Genomic DNA, 16,775 nt, shown 5'->3' on the forward strand with positions numbered 1-16,775 from the left:
GCTGGAGGTCTGGGCTCTGCTAAGTGGAGCTGTGTGGATCTCCCTTGGAGCGCTGACGGGAGTTCGTGTGTGGACCGCGATCCTGTGACCTGATGGTGACCAGTGAGGGCAGCTTCTGGTTGAGATGTTGGGTTGTTTTAGGTAAGCTGACGTCATCAGCAAAAAGAGGTAGTCTTAGGTAAGATGGCGTCATCAGGAGAGAGCCGACGTGGCTTCTTCCTGCCATAATCGGACGCTTCTGTGGCTTCTTCTCGCCCACCTGCTCTGGCGAGGACTTGCAGGGCCGCGCAGAGCAGCAGTCTGGGCTCACGTTTCCTACAAGGACCCGGACTCTTCGTCTACGGAGACAGCGGCAAAGCAGCGCGCACTCCCCTCAGTGACGTGTGAGCGCAGCATGTCGGCGTGCGCCTGCGCAGTCACGTATCATCGTGTGCGCAGTAGCATGTCATCACATGTGTCCGCAGTCCTGTCTTGTGCGCATGTACAGTCACGTGTTGGGCTGTGTCCGCAAGGCCAGTGGCGGTGTGCGCCTGCGCAATCCCTTATCGACATGCGCCTGCGCAGTCCAGAGTCGGTGTGTGCGCGAGGCCGCCTCAGGTGAGTCCGTGTCCGCCCACACGGGGAAGCTGAGGCTCAGGGCAGAGGGGTGTGTGAGGGGACGCAGTGAGGGCGCCTCCCCCGGGAGTCAGGGCAGGCGGCAGGGAGGGGGCGGCGCAGGTCCTGGGAGGCCTCAGGGCCCCGCAGCGGGGTGGTCGGGTCAGGGGAAGCTGTGGCTGAGGGGCGTGGGAGCGGCGTCCGCGGCGGAGGGGGCGTCCGGGCCTCCCCCGCCCTGGGTCGGGCCCGGGACCTCCGGGCCGGGCGGGAGCGGGGCTGTGCCCACCTGCGTCCTCCGGAAGTGGCCGGGCTGCGACCCCACAGGAGGGGCTGAGGGCGGGGACGACCCCACCCCGGGGCGCATCAGCCCACCTGAGGGGCGGCTCCGGGAGGCCCGTGTCCTTGGTGCTGGGTCCTGGCCCTGGGAGAGGAGGGCGGAGCCTGCTGACAGGGCGGGGCGGGGCCCATCCCTGCAGGGCGCCTGTGCCCCCATCCTGGGGACTGAGGGCCTGGCTGGGGTGGGGGCGGTGCCCCTTCCTGTGGGGCTGCGGGCGGAACAGCCCTGCGATGCTGGGAGGACCCGGCCTCCGAGCGTCCACACCCGGTGTGTGTCCGTGCTGCGGGCGCTGTGCCGGGGCCGGCGGAGAGGACGCCATGACGCCGCCCTCATGGTCCTGCTCTGCCTGGGGGAGATGGGAAGACAGGGAGGGGAGACCCTGCTCTGGGAGGGACCCCGCCCCCACCAACAGCCAGGCCCTGCTCCCTGGAGACCCCAGGCTCAGGAGCCCCGGGGAGGAGAGGGCATGCGCAGGGGCAGGGGCAACCCTCTCACGGGGAGCTCTCCTCCAGGGCTGTGCGGGCCCCAGGACCCGAGTGCAGGCAGGTGAGTGTGCCCCCCACTGTGCCGTGTCCCCCCGCCATGGGACAAGGGCCACCCCGAGCAGCTGATGTGGGGACAGCAGCCCTGTCTGGTGAGGAGGGCGTCTGGGAGGGTCCTGGCCTGCGAGGGGACGTGGTCCTGGGACCCAGCCTCTGGTTTCCTTCCAGGGACCCTCCCCAGACCCAGCCTCCGGCCTGAGCCAGGCTCTGTGATCGCCCTGGGCAGGCCTGGGGCCCTGTGGTGTTGGGGACCCTGGAGGCCCAGGAGTGCCATCTGTATAGAGAGGGAATCCCAGAGCCCTGGGACAGAGTGATGCCCCTGGAGCCCGGAAACAAGGCCAAGTTCCCCACCCTCTCATGGCCGAGGTGTACACGGGGCGCTACCGCTGTGTCTGCCTCAGCGCTGCTGGCTGCTCAGAGCCCAGTGCCGCCCTGGAGCTGGGGTGACAGTGAGGAAGCCACACCTGAGCAGGAGCTGGGTAGGTCACGGGGACGCTGAGAGGAGGTGTAGATGGGAATTGGGTGCGGGGCCTGGGCTCCTGGGCCAGACACCCAGAGTGAGGGCCGTGGGACTGCAGGGCAGGAGGGAGAAGGGTGTGGGTGGAGCCAGCGTGCAGCCCCGCCCCTCTTCCCTCCTGACCCAGCAGGGCCCTCGGTGGTCCCTGCAGAGGGCCTGACGGGGTCACACAGCACCCGGGGTCTACCCACCGTCCTGGCCGGCTGCCCCAGGCCGGGCTCCCACAGGGGCCGGAGCAGATGCAGCACTGGACAGGACCTGCCCAGGACGGGCCTCTCCCACACCCCTGAGGCTCAGTGGACCTCTAGACCAGGTCAGAGACTGCTTGGGCGCAGCGGCACAGGCCATGGCGCAGTGTGGGCCACGGACCTGCTGCTGTAGGGAGAAGCTCACCAGTCTGTGGGTGCTGCGTGGCCCGGCCCCTATGGGTCTCTCCTGGTGACCCAGCAGCACAGGGCAGCCCGACAGGGTGACGTGGAGGCGGCTCATCAGAGGGCCATGCTGAGTTGCATCGCGAGACATGGGGGCCTGGAAGTACGGCATCTGGGGCAGGGCCGGGGTCTCCTCTTTCTCACCGTCCCCTCCATGTTCTCAGGGGGACCGGAGCCCAGCAGCCCCTTCCACCCACAGCCAGGCTCCCCCGCTGGTGAGTCAGCTACAGGCCGGACCCAGAGCTCAGGCAGCTGCGGGGAGGTGGGGTCCCGGGTGACTGAGGCTGGAGGGGCCTAGGTGACCCCTCCATGCACCCCCCACTCAGCCCCGGCACCCAGGAACACACCCTGGAGAACCTCACCCACATGGGCGTGCCGGGCTTGGTCCTGCTGGGCCTCGGGCTTCTGCTGCTGGAGGCTTGGTACATCCAGAGAAGGACCCGAGCCGCAGGCCAGCGATGACCTGGAGAGAAGACAGCGCTGGGTCAGAGAGGCTGTTCCCCGTGAGTGGGGGAGGCAGGAGGCCAGGCATGCGCGGTGAGAAGCCGCGGGAAGTGGGCGGAGCTCACCTGGGGTTGCAGAATCCTGCTCAGGGGCAGGAACCCTGGTGGGCCGCTGGCTGTGCTCTTCCCCAGGCTCCCACGCACATTCTGGGAAGGGGCCCGGGCCTCCCGCAGCCCTGCTCACCGCCCTGCAGCCTCCCGTGCGGTTCTGTGCTGTTCCTCTCCAGGGACCACACACAGCTCAGTGGCCTTGAGTGTCCACAGGAGCCCACCTAGAGGGCGGTGACTCCAGGATTCACTCCCCTTAACCTTTAGCAATTCTGCCAGGACATGGGCGGGACACCAGTCACTCAAGATGGATTCAAAATTGCACTCCCCAGAGGAGGTGATGACACGTGGGCTCAGATGTGGGAGGTCACAGTTAATGGATCCGGGCTGGCACTGTTGGCGTTATGCATAAAGCTGCCGCCTGCGGTGCCGGCATCCCCTGTGGGTACCAGTTCGAGTCCTGGCTGCTCCACTTCTGATCCAGCTCTCTGCTATGGTCTGGGAAAGCAGCAGAAGATGGCCCAAGTGCTTAGGCCCCTGCATCCATCTGGGGGACTCAGAAGAAGTTCCTGGCTCCTGGCTGGGGATCAGCCAAGCTCCGGCTGTGAGGGCCCATTGGGACTGAACCAGCAGATGGATTCCTCTCTCGCTCCTTCTCTCTGTAACTGTGACTTTCAAATAAATATTTTAAAAAGCTTGTGGCTCATCAAACTCTAAGGTAAAATCCCACATGAGCATGGGACTCCGCCCTCTGAGAGGACCACACAGAAGTGAAAGACTGAAAGTGTGTGCAGGGTTTCTTCAGGCACAGAAAGTTCAAGTTCATCTGGAGTTCTCAGTGCTCGCCTAAAGTAAACCTACAACATGGCGGCTCTGGTGGATGGCAGCACCCGGTATTCTGGAAGAGTGTGGACGCCTGCCCGGCTTCCTCTGATGGCTGGTTACTCTGCAAGTCTGCATTTCGCACACAGTTCAGTGAGGCGGGGTTAAGTGTGTGTCTGGATGCTTCTCCCGAGTTTCCAGTTAAGGGGCTGGGACTCCACCCCACCACAGCGTAGCTTAGGGAGTAAAGCCAACACCTGCAGCACCGGCATCATTATGGCCTCCAGTTTGAATCTCGGCTGCTCCACTTCTGATCCAGCTCCCTGCTAATGTGCCTGGGAAAGCAGTAGAATATGACCCAAATGCTTGGGTCCCTGCACCCACGTGGCAGACCCAGAAGAAGCTCCCGACTTCTGGCTTCATCCTGAGAGTGAGCCAGCAGGTGGGAAATCTGTCGCTGTCTCTCCTCTCTATGTCTCTCCCTCTCAAATAAATCAGTCTCTGAAAAAAATTTTTTAAACATTCCTAGAAGGAAATACCTGGGTAAATATGACCTCAGACTTCATCACAGCATCTTAGCTATTGGCAAAAGTACGAGAAACAAACAAGAAAGTGGCCGAATTGATCGTCCCCAAAACTTCAGAACTCTGTGCACCATGGACAGCTATCAAGGGAGCAGAAAGACAACGAACACATGGTGTAAAAATCTGGAAGCCACAACAGGAAAAGCAAGGGTGCAGCTCACTCAGCACAAGGGCAGGGAACTGAAAATAATGCCAAAGAGAGGCACCCCCCACACCCAACACTCTGGTCACTTCTGGAAGACAAAGCAGGTCAGGGTGTGGGGAAATTGCAGCCCTGAGACGCGGCTGGAATGTGCAGGGTTCAGTCGCTGCGGCAAGAGGCTCCTAGTTCCTCAAAGCACCTGACCCAGCGTAGGCACAGCACGGAGCAGCCCACCCCCTGCATGGAGTCAGGCGCTCCCATGGACCCCACAGGCTGGCAAGGTTCAGGGTCAGGCACAGTGCTCACCAGTGTGCTGAGTGCAGGCTCTGTGGAGTGTTCTTACCGCCGAGGGCCAGGGGGAGGCTCTGACAACCATCCAGGGACTGTGCACACAGGCATCCGTCCAAGCACGGCCAGCCAGGGACAGGAGCCAGATGTGCACCGGGGATGGGGGCTCAGGGAGGTGGGTCCCTGGCTCTGTGGGAACTCTGCTGAGCCCCAGGAAGCTGTGCAGTGAGGATGGGTGCGGCAGGAGGTGCAGCCACACACAAAGGGCCCCACATAGCACCGTTCCCAGAAACACCCAGGGCTGAGAGCCCACAGAGCCCTGGGGCTGGCGGGGCTGGAGGCTGCAGGGTGTCAGCTTCCTCCTGAGGCGAAGCTGTGCGGGTGGTTCCATTTCTGCAGCTTTACTGTGAATGCCACTGAGTGCACGCTTTGCCAGCTCCTGTTTCTGTGAGGGGGACTTCCTCCAACCAGACGCAGGGCTAAGGAAAGGACAGATGCCTGTCAGTGCCTTTGCACCCGAGGCTGTGACGAGACGCTGTGCATTCTCTCGTGGGGCCCCCACCCAGTGCAGGCAGCTGAGAGCCTGACCTCTGCCCTCCACCACCAAACACGGCTGAAGATGGGGTCTTCCATTCTGTCTGGGACCAGGACCGCTTCTGATTCACCTCTGGGGTTGGCGGGCACTCCTAGGGACTTCTGAGGAGGGGTGCCTACCAGAACGGTGCTGTCCCCACGTCTGAATCTGGAAGGGACACTGCAGGACCCTGAGACCGGAGTGCTGCAGCCACGGCCACCCAGAGAGGGGAGGTCTCGGGCATCCCTCCACCACAGAGATGCTGGGGGTGACGTCACCTGTTCAGGTCGCTCAGGAAGCGTCACCCCCATGTCATCCAGGAGCAGGGAGCCCAGGTGCTCAGATCAGCTGGGGGGCTCAGGACACAGGTGCTGGGGACCCTGAGCCTCACACAGAGTGTGGATCTGCACACGGGCGCAGTCCCCTGCTCCCAGTCCCCTTCCATCAGAATATCCCAGCACAGGGTGTGAGGCATGGGACCCCGGAGGGCCTGGGGCTATGGCACCCCCATGCTCTCAGTTTCCGAGGGAGCTCGGGTTCTCTGCCCCCCAAGGTGCCCTCCCCTCCTCAAGCCCCTCACTGGGACCCAGGCCAGGCGGCATAAGGCAGGACCTCACCCCAGGGTCCCTGTCCCCTTTGTGGGACCTCCTGCACCTGCCACAGGCACAGCTGGGCTGCAGCTCAGCCACACCTCGGCAGCGTCTGCCTTCTTCATCTGCTCCTGTTGCTGTCACCCACCTCACGGGATGCAGCCCCCACACCTGCACTCAGCAGCTCAGGAAGGGGAAGTCCCTGCCTCGGCCACCCGGCCTGTGCAGGGAGAACCAGAACCCTAACCGGGCAGCTCCTGGGCACGTCCCATGAGGGGCACCCCCTGGGTGGGGCTGGAGCGGGGGAGGGAGGCAGGGCAGGCACAGCACAGGGGGTAGCAGAGGCGGAGGCCTGGCCCTAGCTGTCCCCAGAGCCCGCTGTGTCCTGGGCCCCGTCCTGAGGGACAGCGGAGGAGGTCGGGGAGGGGCTGCTCACTTCCTGTGAGGCCGCAGATGAGGAACCCGTGATGTCTCCCCACTCATCTCCAGCCAGGCTCTGGGCCTGCGCCCCTCACAGCTGCTCTGCTCCACGGGGACCATGGGTAGCGGGGCTCAGACCCCAGCCCTCACTGCCCTCCTCTGCCTGGGTGAGCCGGGGACACGGGAACAATGGGAACCCTCACAGGTATGGGAAGGGACAGCACCCTGGCCTAGCTGGGACCCCAGGGCTCAGAGGACCAGGGCGGGCCTGGGCGTCTCTGCAGGGGTGGGGAGTGGGGAGCAGCTCTCACGGGGACGTCTCTTCCAGGACTGTGCTGGGCGCCAGGGGATGGGACACAGGCGGGTGAGTACACCCCTGACTTGGCTCAGCCCCCGGGGCCCAGGCAGCTGGGGGTTAAGGATCCCAGTGGGCTGGGCTGATGGTGATGGCTGGGAGGGGCTGGGAGTGGAGCTGGGGAATGGGGCGGGGGAGGGGCGGCACCCTGGGGTCTGCAGCTCTGATTCCCTTCCAGGGACCCTCCCCAAGCCCTCCATCTGGGCCGACCCAGGCCCCCTGGTCGCCGTGGGGAGCCCTGTGACCCTCTGGTGCCAGGGGTCTCTGCAGGCTGAGATGTATCGTGTGTATAAAGAGGGCAGCCCTCAGCCCTGGGAAGTGCGGACTCAGCAGGACTCCAGACACAAGGCTGACTTCCCCATCACCATGTCCATGAGCTCCTACCACACAGGGCAGTACTGGTGTGTGTATCGGACCTCGCTCAGCCTCTCCCAGCCCAGTGACCCCCTGACCCTGGTGGTGACAGGTAAGGGGTGTCCCCTGCCTAGAGAGGCTCCAGCTCACAGAAAGAAGCCAAGTGGGGTGAATGGGGCGGCACCCCCCCCCCGACATGCCTCTGCTCTCCCCTGCAGAAATGTTCCCGGCACCCTCCCTGTCAGCCCAGCCAAGCCTCATGGTGGCATCAGGGGGAACGTGTCCCTCTCCTGGCGCTCAGAGTATGACGATGCCCGCCCTGCCCATCTGCTGAAGGAGGGTGGAGCCGGCCCCCTGCACAGCCTGGAAGCCAGGTTCTCCCATGGGGCTGGGGTGTGGCAAGCCACCTTCCTCCTGGGCCCTGTGGACGGCACCCAGGGGGGCATCTACAGGTGCTACTGCACTCACAGCAGCCAGCCCCATGTGTGGTCACTGCCCAGTGAGCCCCTGGAGCTCCAGGTCACAGGTGAGGGGCCCGGTGCCCAGGGAGCCTGGGTGGGGCGGGAGTTGCAGGAACGCTGACCCCGCGGGAGCGGTGAACACCTGCACACCCTGCCGGCTGCGGGATGCTCCCTCCACACGCTGTCCTCTCTCCCAGGAATGTACAGGAAACCCTCCCTGCAGGCCCAGCCGGGGCCCTCGGTGCCCTGGGGAGTGACGGTGGCCCTGCGCTGTGGCTCTGAGGAGGCGATGGACACCTTTCTCCTGCACAAAGTGGGCTCAGGCACCCCTCCCCAGCGCCTGCATGTCCCGGGCTCGGCCATGGCTTCTCAGGCCACCTTCACGCTGGGTCCTGTGACCTCGGCCCACGGGGCCACCTACAGGTGCTATGGCACCCCCAGCACCGACCCCTACCTGTGGTCATGGCCCAGGGACCCCCTGCAGCTCGAGGTGTCAGGTAAGGGCCCCAGCCCTGTCCCCTAGCCTCCTGTAAGTGCAGCGCTGTGTACAGGAGAAGGCTGGGTGGGGATGGGACCTTGGGTAGTTCACCAGGGAGTTGGAACAGCAGAGGACTTCACCCTGAGCGTCCGGGTCCTCAGTGCTGAGTCCATGGGGAGGACTGGGGTCTCCTCCTCCTCACCATCCCATCCCTGTTCTCAGGAGGACCGGAGCCCAGCAGCCCCTCGCACCCCCAGCAAGGCTCCCCCGCTGGTGAGTCAGCTACAGGCCGGACCCAGGGCTCAGGTAGCTGCGGGGAGGTGGGGTCCTGTGTTACTGGGTCTGGCCAGCCTAGGTGACCCTCTACGTGCACACCCCCAGCCCCAGCGCCCGAGGACCACACCCTGGAGAACCTCATCCGCATGGGCGTGGTGGGCTTGGTCCTGTTGGGCCTCGGGGTTCTGCTGGCGGAGGCCTGGTACAGCCACAAGAGGACCTGGGCTGCAGGCCAGCGGTGACCTGGAGAGAGGACAGCGCTGGGTCAGCGAAGCCACGCCCTAAGGGGCAGGGACGGGGGGATTCTGCGGGCACAGTGGGGAACCGTCCCCCAAGGTGTGCGTGCTGGGAGCTGTCTGGGGGCATCAGGGGCTCTTCCTCCATTCAGCTGTGGACTTCTGCCCTGTGGCTGTGCCCTGTCCTGCCTGGCTCTCCGGTGGGACAGCGCCACCTGCAGGCCGCATGTGGACCCGCACCCGCCTCCGCCTTGCTCCGCCCTCAGGGAGCCTTTTGCTCTGTTTCTGGTGAATGCAGTTCCCAGTGCGCATGCGTGAGAATCCGCGTTCCAGCCAAGAACACGGAGCTTGCGCCAAGTAACAGAATAAACGAGCGAAATCGGATTTCAGGGTGGGCGAGGTCCATCCCACACGGGACGCTCACGGCCTCTCAGGCCCCGAGTCCTTCCCTGGGCTTGGGACACCTTGCGTGTGGGGGCTCAGAAGGGTCACACGGGAACCGGTGCCCGGGAGACTGACGGGCGGGTGTCTGGGCACTGCTTAGCGGCCGCTCTGAAACAAGCATGCTTTCTGTGGGGGTGCCGCTAGCCGTCATACGGCCACCCTCCAGGAGCCCCTGTGAGGTCTGTGATGCGGGCTGGGAAGAGACGCCCCCAGCTGCCTGCCGGGTGCCGGGGGCTCCTCCGTCAGGGCCCCGCTGTGCACCTCGGGTTCCTGCTGCATAGTGATATGCAGGGAAGCAGAACTCCAACTCCATGGAAGCCAAGCAGTTACTTAGGGCAAAGGGGGACTGGAGCAGCTTAGTCAGTGTGGGGCATGTGATTGGAGGGATGACAATGGAGCGAAGAGTTCATGTGGGGCCGGCACTGTACACGCCACATTAAATCCCCAGCCTGCAGGGCCAACACCCCATAGGGCGTGGCTTTGAGTCCCAGCTGCTTCACTTCTGCTCTAGCTCCCTGCTAATGCACCTGGGAAAGCAGCAGAAGGTGGTCCAAGTCCCTGGTCCCCTGCACCCACACGGGAGATGGGGAAGACGATCCTGCTCATGGCATAGCCCTGGCTCAGGCCTTTGTGGCCATTTGGGGCGTGAACCAGCAGATGGAACACTTTCTCTCTCTCTCTCTCTCTCTCTCTCTCTCTCTCTCTCTGTCTTGGTCTCTATCTAGCTCTGTAACTCAAATAAATGATTTTTTTTTAAAAAAGTTAAAGTTGTACGTATTGTGAATGTACTAAAAGTCAGCAAACTATACATTTTAAAGGGCTGATTTTATGTTATTTGAATTTCAGCACAATAAAGAAGGAAAACTTTGTTACTCAGAATTGCATAACAATCCAACAGTTCCTCTCCTGCACATACAACCACAGGGATTGAAGCAGGAACCCAAGCAGGTGTTTGCATCCACGGGTTCATAGCAGCCTCATTCACATGAGCCCAAAGATGCCAGCAACCAGAATAAGCCCAACAGATGAGTGCGTTCACAACAGGCGGTATTTGTAGACATGGCTGATACTCTCCTGTTAGAAAAGAAGGAGGGTCTGGATAATCGTGGAGAAACCCTGAAGATATGACAATACAGAAATCAGCCGGTGTCACAGACACCATGGTCGGATTCTGCTCCGAGAGGTGCCCGGGGGTGTAGATTCAGAGGGCAGAATGTGGACTCGGGTGTGGGGAGGGAGCGTGCAGGCTCCTGCTGAGTGGGTCTCGGGTTTCTGTCTCTGCTAATGAAGATGTTTGTGAATAGGTGCTGGTGGGTACACAACACAGTGAATGTGAGAGGTAGCTACAGCCGTGAGTTAAATTTCTGTCAGGTCTGTAATCTGTGCTCTGTGAATTTCAGCTCAACAAATGAGGAAGACACAATTACCAAAAACATTTTTGCCACCTATTTTTCCCATTAAATGAACACATAATAATTTAGAAGGCGCAGCGTGGAATTCCAAAGTGTGCTGATCTCACCAGGGTGTTCCCATCTCGTCATGTCTTGTGTTTGAGGCCCCCAGCTCCTCTTGTCGAGTTGTTTATTAAAACACTCAACAGGGCTGGCGCTGTGGCTCACTTGGCTAATCCTCCCCCAGTGGCACCGGCACCCCGGATTCTAGTCCCGGTTGGGGTGCCAGGTAGTAGTCCCGGTTGTTCCTCTTCCAGTCCACTCTATGCTGTGGCCTGGGTGGCAGCAGTTTTTGACCCAAGTGCTTCGGTCCCGGCACCCACATGGGAGACCGGTAAGAAGTACCCAGCTCCTCGCTTTGAATCATCTCAGCACTGGCTGTAGCAGCGATTAGGGGAGTGAACCAAAGGAAGGAAAACCTTTCTCTCTGTCTCTCTCTCACTGTCTATAACTCTGCCTGTCAAACACACACACACACACAAACACACAAACACAACAGGTTATGTGAGCGACAGTTGCCTCCTTGTGCTGTGCAGACTAGAGCCATTCCTTCTATATGATTACACTTTGGGACCTGTGGACCAAACCTCCCTCCATCTCTCCCACAAGACCCTTTGATGCATTATTGATCACCATCCTACTGTGCTGCTACAAGATCAACTTTTCCAACTTCCGCATAGAAGAGAGAACTTACATTGGATTCCTGGGAAGGCGTCTTTCACTTCATGTTCTCCGGTCCCACCAATTTCTCCACAAATGACTGGGTTTCTTTAACACATTTTTTTGACAGGCAGAGTTAGATAGTGAGAGAGAGAGAGAGACAGAAAGAAAGGTCTTCCTTCCGTTGGTTCACTTCATTAATGGTTGCTACAGCCGGCGGGCTGCGCCGATCTGAAGCCAGAAGCCAGGTGCTTCCTCCTGGTCTCCCATGTGGGTGCAGGGCCTGAGGACTTGGGCCATCCTCCAATGCCTTCCTGGACCTCAACAGAGAGCTGGACTGGAAGAGGAGCAACCAGGACAGAATCTGGCACCCCAAACAGGACTAGAACTCGGGGTTCTGGTGCCGCAGGCAGAGGATTAGCCTAGTGAGCTGCGGCCCTGGCCTAACACTGTTTTCCAACAGAATTATAGGGTGGGAGTTGGGACAGCAGTTAAGTCACTGCTTGGGATGCCTGAATCCCACAGCAGAGTGCCTGGGTTAGGTCCAGATCTACCTCTGAGGTGGCTTCCATTACTGCACACCTAGGAGACAGCCAGTGGCTCAATGCTTGGTTCCTGCCTCCAGGAGGGAGATTGGCTGCAGCTCCAGGCTCCTGACAACCTAGAGCAGCTCTGGCTGTTACCAGCATTTGGGTGGTGAACCAGCAAACAACAGATCTCTTCCTCTTTCTCTTCCTCTTTCAAACAAAATTATAAGTATTTTAAGAGAGAATAACGATTGGCCTCTCAATTTATTTCTGCCCCTCCCATTCCCCAAAATGGGAACAAATGGTTTCTCTCTGCTAGTCCACCAAACTCTAGGCTGTATTTTCTTCCAAGGGGTTTTCCTATTCCTATCATATCTGCCGGACTAGGTTCTGTGATTGCCTGGAGTGGGAGTGGGAAGATCCCGTGCGAGGAAACCCCTGTATCTTCCTTGTACCAACTGGAGATCTTGGGAAGCCACACACGAGGTGGTGGAGAAGGAACTGGGGTTGCAAAAGGAGGCTGATTCATCAGGACTACCATGGATACAACACTGCAGGGTGTTACCAGTGCCGACAGGGTGAGGACTCCCATGAATACAACACTGCACGGTGTTACCAGTGTCGACATAGGGAGGACTCCCACGGATGTAACACTGTAGAGTGTTACCAGTGAAACATAGGGAGGATTCACAGGATACAACACTGCAGGGTGTTACCAGTGAGACATAGGGAGGACTCCCATGGATACAACACCCCAGGGTGTTACCGGTGCCCACAGAAGGAGCGTCAGCCTGGGCAACCCCCAGTGTTGCCCTAGAGTTGGTGGTGCTGGGTGAGGAGACATCCAGGGTCTTCAGCCCTCATGTGGGAATTTTACCTGATTTTTAATAGACTTCTAGAATGGTTTTAGGGAACAAATAAGAAGTTACCACATGGAGTTGCTATAGACCCTTCACCCAGCTCCCCATTAGTATTGTAGGTTAATATGGCACATTTCTTCCCAGCACCCTTAGCCAATCTAGTCCATGGCTTATTTAGATTTCCTGTGTTGGTACCTAATCCTTTATCTTCGTCAGGATCTCACACTGTCTCTGGTTCTCTCTGTCTCTTTAGGCCCTTCAATTCCCTTGTTGGTGATGACCTTGATGACAGTTTTGAGGAACATGGACAAAGGCATTCAAGGATGCCCCACCCTGGGAAGCTGTGTGACAGGACTGGGTGATGGGTCACTACATAGAAGATGGGAGAAAAGAGCTGTCCCCAGCACAGCACAGCAGGGACCCAGAGGATCCAGGAGCGTGGCTGCTGCTGTGGATCTGGGGCACCTGGTTCCCAAGGGAGCCTCACCCTTCCTCCCCAGCACTTTCTGCGTGGAAGGAAGTCTACATGCAACCTGAAGAGCCAAAGTGACTCCATTTACAGAAAATTAAATAAAAAGCAGCCTCCATTTCCCATAGCAGACCCGAGTCCTTGTAAAAGCAGGCATTCAGGCATTCCAGGGATATCAAAGCTTACCAAGGACAGCTCAGCAGACCAAAGGCAGCTCAGTAGAGATTACCAAATGAGGTAACTCCCTGAATCCAAGCCAAATGGAGACCCCCCTCGAATAAGAAAAACCCTGAACAGCCCCGTCCAATCACCAAAAGCCCCGTCCTGTAAGCCCTGGCTGATGTAACCCTGTGGTTTTTTCCTTTAAAAGTGCTCCTAAACAAAGGCTGGGGCCTTCCTCTGACCTCCGCTGCGTCGGCTGGTCAGATGAATTCCTGCCATGTCTTGTACTTTTAAAATAAGCCTTGCCTTTGCATTTCGGTGTGATCTGGTCGCTGATGGCTTCCTGGGGAGCTACTTATCTGGGCATAACACAACTCACACCTGAGAAGTGGAGCACCACACACCTGCTCCGGCCCAGCCTCCTCTGCAGCTCTACCCCCAGGGCGGCTCCGCCAACGTATCTTGAGGGGGTGTCTGGGACCCCTGCTTTCCGGAAGAGCGCGTCTGCAGTTTCCAGAAGAAAAGTGCATGGTCTCTGAGTTTCCGGAAGTGGGGTATGCGGGGTTTCTGGAAGAGTGCTTCTAACTCCCCGGGTTTCCGGAGGAGAAGTGCGGGGGTCTTTCAGTTTCCGGAAGTTGGTGTGTGGGGTCTCCAGAGAGCGGCCGATATTCCCGGGTTTCGGGAAGAGCGCGTTTGAACTCTGCAGGTCTGCGGAGCAGGGGACTGGGGTCTCCAGATGCATGCCCGAGGTTCCCCGGTTTCCGGTAGAGGGCGTCTGGCAATTCCGGTCAGTCCACCATGAACCGTCTCTCTACACGGCAGCTCCCCTTCAGCCACACCTGCCCCTCTAACCCTTGGTACCATGCCCGCCTCCTGGTTTTACGTCTCCAGGATGGCAACTCCCTGAGTGCATGGGCGTCTCCTTGGCTCACCTGTCCACAACAGTGTGGGACAGAGAGGGGATCCTGGGCTGCACCACCCCTCCGGGCCCAGACCCCCACTGCTCCCTTCTAGCGCAGGTCGGGCATAGGGGAGGAGCTAACGGGGAGGAGACCCTTAGACACCTGCGCGCCCGCGTTCCTGCGGTGCAGCTCGCATCGCTGTCATCATCAACCGAGGCGAATGGGGCCCGAATCAAGGCGTCTCACAGTGCAATAAGACTCGGTCATGGAACGAGTGAAACCAGGACGTTTGCAGCAGACCGAGGCACTGCGGACACTGTGGGAGTGAAACAAGCCAGGCACAGAGGAGAACCCACGCGGGAAGTCACTCAGGTGTGGGCTGTGAGGCACTCGGGGAGCACCATGGCCGTCACCAGGGGAGGGCGTGGGATCCGCAGGTCAGAGTGCAGAGCTACAGAATCACGTGGGAGAAGAGGTCTAGAGGTGTAGTGTGCGTCATGGCGACTTAGTTAATAACGCTCACTGCATGGGCAGCTGAAATTGCTTAAAACTGTGTCAGATGCTCCCAGCACACAATAAGTCTGTGAGGTAATGCACACGTTATCTAGCTTGGGTTAGCTCTTCCACTCTGTGTGTGTGTGTGTGTGTGCGTGTTTCATGTTTACATGACAAATAGACACAAATAGAACTTTTGGCTTCAAAGTAACTCTTCTTTAAAAGGAGAAAGTGTGCTGCCCTCACCCCTTCTCTCAGGCTCCTGTGACAAGCTCTGCCTGGTGGTGGAACAGGGTCTGGGGTGAGGCCAGGACAGAACATTTCCTTGCCATGTTGTAACTCCTCCAGCGTCCTCTTGGATAAAGCTCCAGTGAGCCCCCGGGGTGGGGGGAAGGACGCCCTACCACAGTGCTAACACCAGGTTGGCCAGGGAACCTTGGCTCTGGTCCTGGGAACCCCTGCATCTCTGTGGTTGCCACCGTGGCAGCCCCAAGGTGTGGCGGCCCCCAGTGGTGCCCTGGAGCTCGTGGTCACAGGTAGGTGTCTCTCAGCCCCGCTGTGTCCTCGGCAGAGGCTCGCAGCTGGCTGTCCAGGGCCCTGTCCACAGCACGGGTGTGCAGAGGAGCATGGGAACACAGTAGAGGGCACCACGACTCGGGCAGGGATGAGACGTGAGTAGCTTCTCGCCACCCCCCACATTCAGTTCACATCCTCTGCAGTCCCCCAGGCAGTATACCTGGGGACAGGAGGTCAGCTGAGCCAGGTGGGCATGGGGACAGCCGAGCAGCCACGAGCGGTGCACACGCTGGAGCATGGTCGAGTCCCAGTGGGCCAGGTGAGAGTTGATGTTTGCGTGTCACAGCGTGTCCACTCGTCCCGGATCAGCCTTCTTTCTATTCCTCTCAGACATGCGAAAATGTGAAAACACGCTAAGCCCACGGGCCATCCACAGAGAGGCCATGGGCTGGCTCTGGTCCTTGGGGCAGGATGTGCTGAGCTCTGCTGGGCACAGAGCTGCATGAGAGGAAGTGCTGGTCAGGCCGTGCACAGAACTGCCCCACCCATCAGCACACTCACACACGCAGGCACACACACGCAGACACTCACACGCAGACACACAGATGCACACAGACATGCACAGATGCCTACACCCGAAGACACACATACACACATGCACACATACATGGGTGCACACACCTCCACACAGATAAACACACATGCACATATGTACACACATCAACAGGACACATTAGAAACAATCCCATAGGTATCTGGTCTCAAGGGCACAGAAATAAAGAGCTAGTGGTGGAGACGAAACTTAGTTGAGAGGCTTCTGGCTCGAGTGGGAGCGGAAGCGTGGGTACTTGGCAGACACTACCCAGGAGGTGGGCCCTGATGGGGTTTAGCACCTCCCAGGGAACAGAGACTCCGCCCCAAGTCCCTGAGGAGGGGGCTTTGAGCCAAGGTCTCCACAGAGCTCCAGAGAGCGGGTGCTGTGGAGAGAAAGCAGTCAGGACACTCGGCCCTCAGGGAAAAGCTCCGGTCACCACCCCAGCCGGCCACATGTGGGGAGCCTGCACCTGCAGATCTGGAAGCAAAGTCCTGAAAACCCAACACCCGCGGCCTTCACAAGAACACGAGGCTGAGTCTGACCCAGTGGGGTGGGAACCTGCAAACCCACAGCGTCCACCGGAGAGCTGCCACCTGCTGGGCACCCAGCCCTGGGGGAACTGGGGGAGACCACAGAAAGGGAGCTGGGGCCCTCCATGGGGAGTAGAACCCACTGCAGCTGAACCCTCAGTGAGAACAACCAGCCTCAGGAGGAAACAAAGAGCCCTCCCCCCCCGGGGCGGGGGCTAACTGGAACCCCATCACTGACCGTGATCAGTTGGCAGAGGGAGGGCCTCACTGGGGACTCACTGGAACTTTATCCAAGAGGACGCTGGAGGAGTTACAACATGGCAAGAAAATGTTCTGTCCTGGCCTCACCCCAGACCCTGTTCCATGGCCAGGCAGGGCTTGTCACAGGAGCCTGAGAGAAGGGGTGAGGGCAGCACACTTTCTCCTTTTAAAGCACAGTTACTTTGAAGCCAAAGGCTGTATTTGTGTCTATTTGTCATGTAAACATGACACTTACACACACACACACACACACACACACACACACCCCTACCATGATGCAACGGGAGGCCTGGGTTCGATTCCCGGCTGCAGATCTGGGTCCAGCTGCCTGTTCATGCAGGTCCTGGAGCC

General features: G+C 59.6%; 1 protein-coding gene across 1 annotated transcript; it reads left to right on the forward strand.

Moving 5' to 3' along the window:
- Positions 1–479: 479 nt before the first annotated feature.
- Positions 480–8,936, forward strand: LOC100346606 (leukocyte immunoglobulin-like receptor subfamily A member 6). The gene is made up of 5 exons (XM_089320123.1): positions 480–597; positions 6,797–7,220; positions 7,320–7,627; positions 7,760–8,059; positions 8,263–8,936. The coding sequence occupies exons 1-5, from the start codon at positions 480–482 to the stop codon at positions 8,397–8,399; spliced, it is 1,287 nt and encodes a 428-aa protein (XP_089176249.1). The 3' UTR covers positions 8,400–8,936.
- The last annotated feature ends 7,839 nt before the right edge of the window (positions 8,937–16,775 follow it).

The sequence above is a fragment of the Oryctolagus cuniculus genome, chromosome 18 (genome assembly GCF_051225735.1).
Source record: "Oryctolagus cuniculus isolate XC-2025 breed Fujian yellow rabbit chromosome 18, ASM5122573v1, whole genome shotgun sequence".
In the NCBI taxonomy this organism is placed as follows: Eukaryota; Metazoa; Chordata; class Mammalia; order Lagomorpha; family Leporidae; genus Oryctolagus; species Oryctolagus cuniculus.